The sequence below is a fragment of the Morus notabilis genome, unplaced genomic scaffold (assembly GCF_000414095.1).
Source record: "Morus notabilis unplaced genomic scaffold, ASM41409v2 Scaffold3593, whole genome shotgun sequence".
NCBI classification, from domain to species: Eukaryota; Viridiplantae; Streptophyta; class Magnoliopsida; order Rosales; family Moraceae; genus Morus; species Morus notabilis.
Window position 1 is genome coordinate 1 of NW_010356904.1, and position 2,889 is coordinate 2,889.

Below are 2,889 nucleotides of genomic sequence, written 5' to 3' on the forward strand. Positions count from 1 at the left end.
AATGAGAAAAGTTTTTGACATTTGTTATGATTTTTTATTTTTCATTATTTTTTAGAATTCAAATTCAAATATATTTCTTGCCTTGGTAGGGAGGCTTCCGTACTCTATACGGATACTTTTGGAATCCGCAATTCGTAATTGTGATAATTTCGAAGTTACTAACGAGGATGTTGAAAAGATCATTGATTGGGAAAATACATCACCGAAGCTAGTGGAAATTCCTTTCAAGCCTGCTCGTGTTCTTCTGCAGGTTTTTTGTTTGATTTTCTAATAGTGTTAGTACTAATGGTTTTGGAATGAAAAAACGAACACTTTGTTTTAAACTTTTCATTTCTTGACCAGGATTTTACTGGGGTACCAGCTGTGGTTGATCTTGCCTGCATGAGGGATGCTATGAAGAAACTTGGCAGTGATCCTAAGAAGATCAATCCTTTGGTTTGTATTTTTTTCCCCTTTTTTGCCTCAACATGGAATATCTGAGTTTTTTTTTTCCCCCGTTTTTTATTGTTACGCGTCATGTCTGTTTATGCGTCATTGTTTTTGACATTGGAACCCATAGTTATGGACTCAAATCCATTAGTAGGGAACATTTTCTTTTCCAAGTGAAATCCCCTAATATATGAAAGAGTGAAAAAGTGCTTTCGTTGTTGATTTTTTGGTAGAATAATACGTGATGATTTACGTTTATAAAAGTATACCACTCTTGAATTTTGAATGTAATATGTTTTCTTTCAGGTTCCTGTGGATCTTGTAATTGATCATTCTGTTCAAGTTGATGTAGCAAGGTCTGAAAACGCAATACAGGCTAATATGGAGCTTGAATTTCATAGGAATAAAGAGAGATTCGCTTTCCTTAAATGGGGATCGTCTGCTTTTCATAACATGCTTGTTGTTCCTCCTGGTTCGGGAATTGTACATCAGGTAGGGTTACAACAAATTCACATAATACTATAATATGTGTATATCACATAAGTGCAAAATGCTCTAGGGAGTGACAAAGTGATAGAAATTCATCTTAGGCTAAAGGCAGTCATTTTGAAAAGTTCTCATCCAATACACTAATGTGCCAAACTTTCTGGCAAACCAAATTCTTTCCTTAACCTTCTTTTCAGGGTAGGTAGGTCGTGCTTTGTTTATATTCCAATTGTAAATATTTCATGAGCTGATATTTCAGATAAATGTAACTTTCTCCTGATTGCAGTATTAGTTATGGATGTGAATATTGAGTTTGTCTTTCGATTACTTTGTAGGTTAACCTGGAATACCTTGGGAGGGTTGTTTTTAATACGGACGGCCTTCTCTACCCCGACAGTGTGGTTGGTACCGATTCCCACACAACAATGATTGATGGGTTAGGAGTTGCTGGATGGGGAGTTGGAGGAATAGAAGCAGAGGCAGCAATGCTTGGTCAGGTATTCATTGCGTCTTTTTTAAGCTTTGCTAGAATAGTTAATTGAATCAACATCGTAAGCACTTTCTTGAGAAGCAGTCATGTGAATGGGTTACTGCAGAAATTGTTCCCTTGAATGTTGACAGTCATTACTTAGGAACTGCAACTTCGGCAAAATGCCAACATTGTAGTGTTTCTTTCTCTTCTTTCTAGGATTTTATTTCTTACTGCTTCTGTCTTGTTTCATTGTAAATAATCTTTTAGATTGTAGCTCCCCACTTGTTCTGATAAAACGTGCATGGATTTTATTTGCTCAATCCATAAGTAGGTGCATTATAGAGTCAGCAGCTATAGCCTATTTTGAGACATTCTTGTTTCTGATGGATATTGATCCGATTTCTGTTTTCTGATCTTGCCATGTGGCTCATATGCACCAATAATCTTAATATCAATATTTTTGATCTGCACTTAATGACATGATTTTCGAATCAAACAGCCCATGAGCATGGTGTTACCTGGTGTTGTTGGGTTCAAGTTGACTGGAAAACTGCGGGATGGTGTCACAGCTACTGACTTGGTATTAACTGTGACTCAAATGTTGAGGAAGCATGGTGTTGTCGGCAAGTTTGTTGAGTTTTATGGTAAGCCTGGGAATACAAAACTTCAGAAGTCGGATTGAAATTTAGTTACTATGTGTTCTAGCACGTGTCCCTTACTCCTTCGTTTTACACATAGGTGAGGGTATGGGTGAACTATCATTAGCTGATAGGGCAACTATTGCGAACATGTCGCCTGAATATGGAGCAACCATGGGTTTCTTTCCTGTGGATCATGTCACTTTGGAGTATCTTAAGTTAACCGGAAGAAGTGATGAAACAGTGAGAAACTTTTTCACTCATTTTTTTGTTTTCATATGGGTATGGTACTCCAGTGGTGGAGCCAGAGGTGATGGATTATTATTATTTTTGTTGTTACATTAGGTGGCAATGATAGAAGCATACCTACGCGCAAACAGAATGTTTGTTGATTACAATGAGGTAAATTCCTTTGGTTCCGCTATTATTGTTACTGCATAGTTATTTGAGATGGAATTGTTTAGTGATACCTTTTACTTCATCCAGCCTGATGAGGAAAGAGTATACACGTCCTACTTGCAGTTGGACCTATCAGATGTTGAACCCTGTGTTTCGGGACCCAAGCGGTAAAAGCTTTATAACCATCTTTGTTTTGTGTATACAATGCCCTAATTACACTATGTTTTCTTGTCCTCTAAGGAATGTTTGACGATTTCTACTTCTCAACAGTCCCCATGATCGAGTTCCTTTGAAAGATATGAAGGCGGATTGGCATGCATGTCTTGATAACAGAGTTGGATTCAAGGTTTAGCATTTTCCATGGGTTAACAAGAACTATTTTACTTATTAAAAAAAGGAAAAAAGAAAATTACTTATATATTTTTGGGCATATACTCTTTTCTTTTCATCTATTTTATTTTATTT

The 2,889-nt window shown here is 36.7% G+C and overlaps 1 protein-coding gene across 1 annotated transcript; it reads left to right on the forward strand.

The window, feature by feature from the left end:
* Nucleotides 1-55: 55 nt before the first annotated feature.
* LOC21384011 (aconitate hydratase, cytoplasmic) lies at nucleotides 56-2,776 on the forward strand (the record flags this gene model as incomplete). The annotated part of the gene is made up of 9 exons (XM_010088898.2): nucleotides 56-250; nucleotides 343-435; nucleotides 736-921; nucleotides 1,251-1,412; nucleotides 1,887-2,031; nucleotides 2,126-2,268; nucleotides 2,371-2,427; nucleotides 2,512-2,591; nucleotides 2,695-2,776. Coding segments are annotated over 9 exons (1,143 nt in total), but the record flags the coding sequence as incomplete, so codon positions are not given.
* Nucleotides 2,777-2,889: the final 113 nt, after the last annotated feature.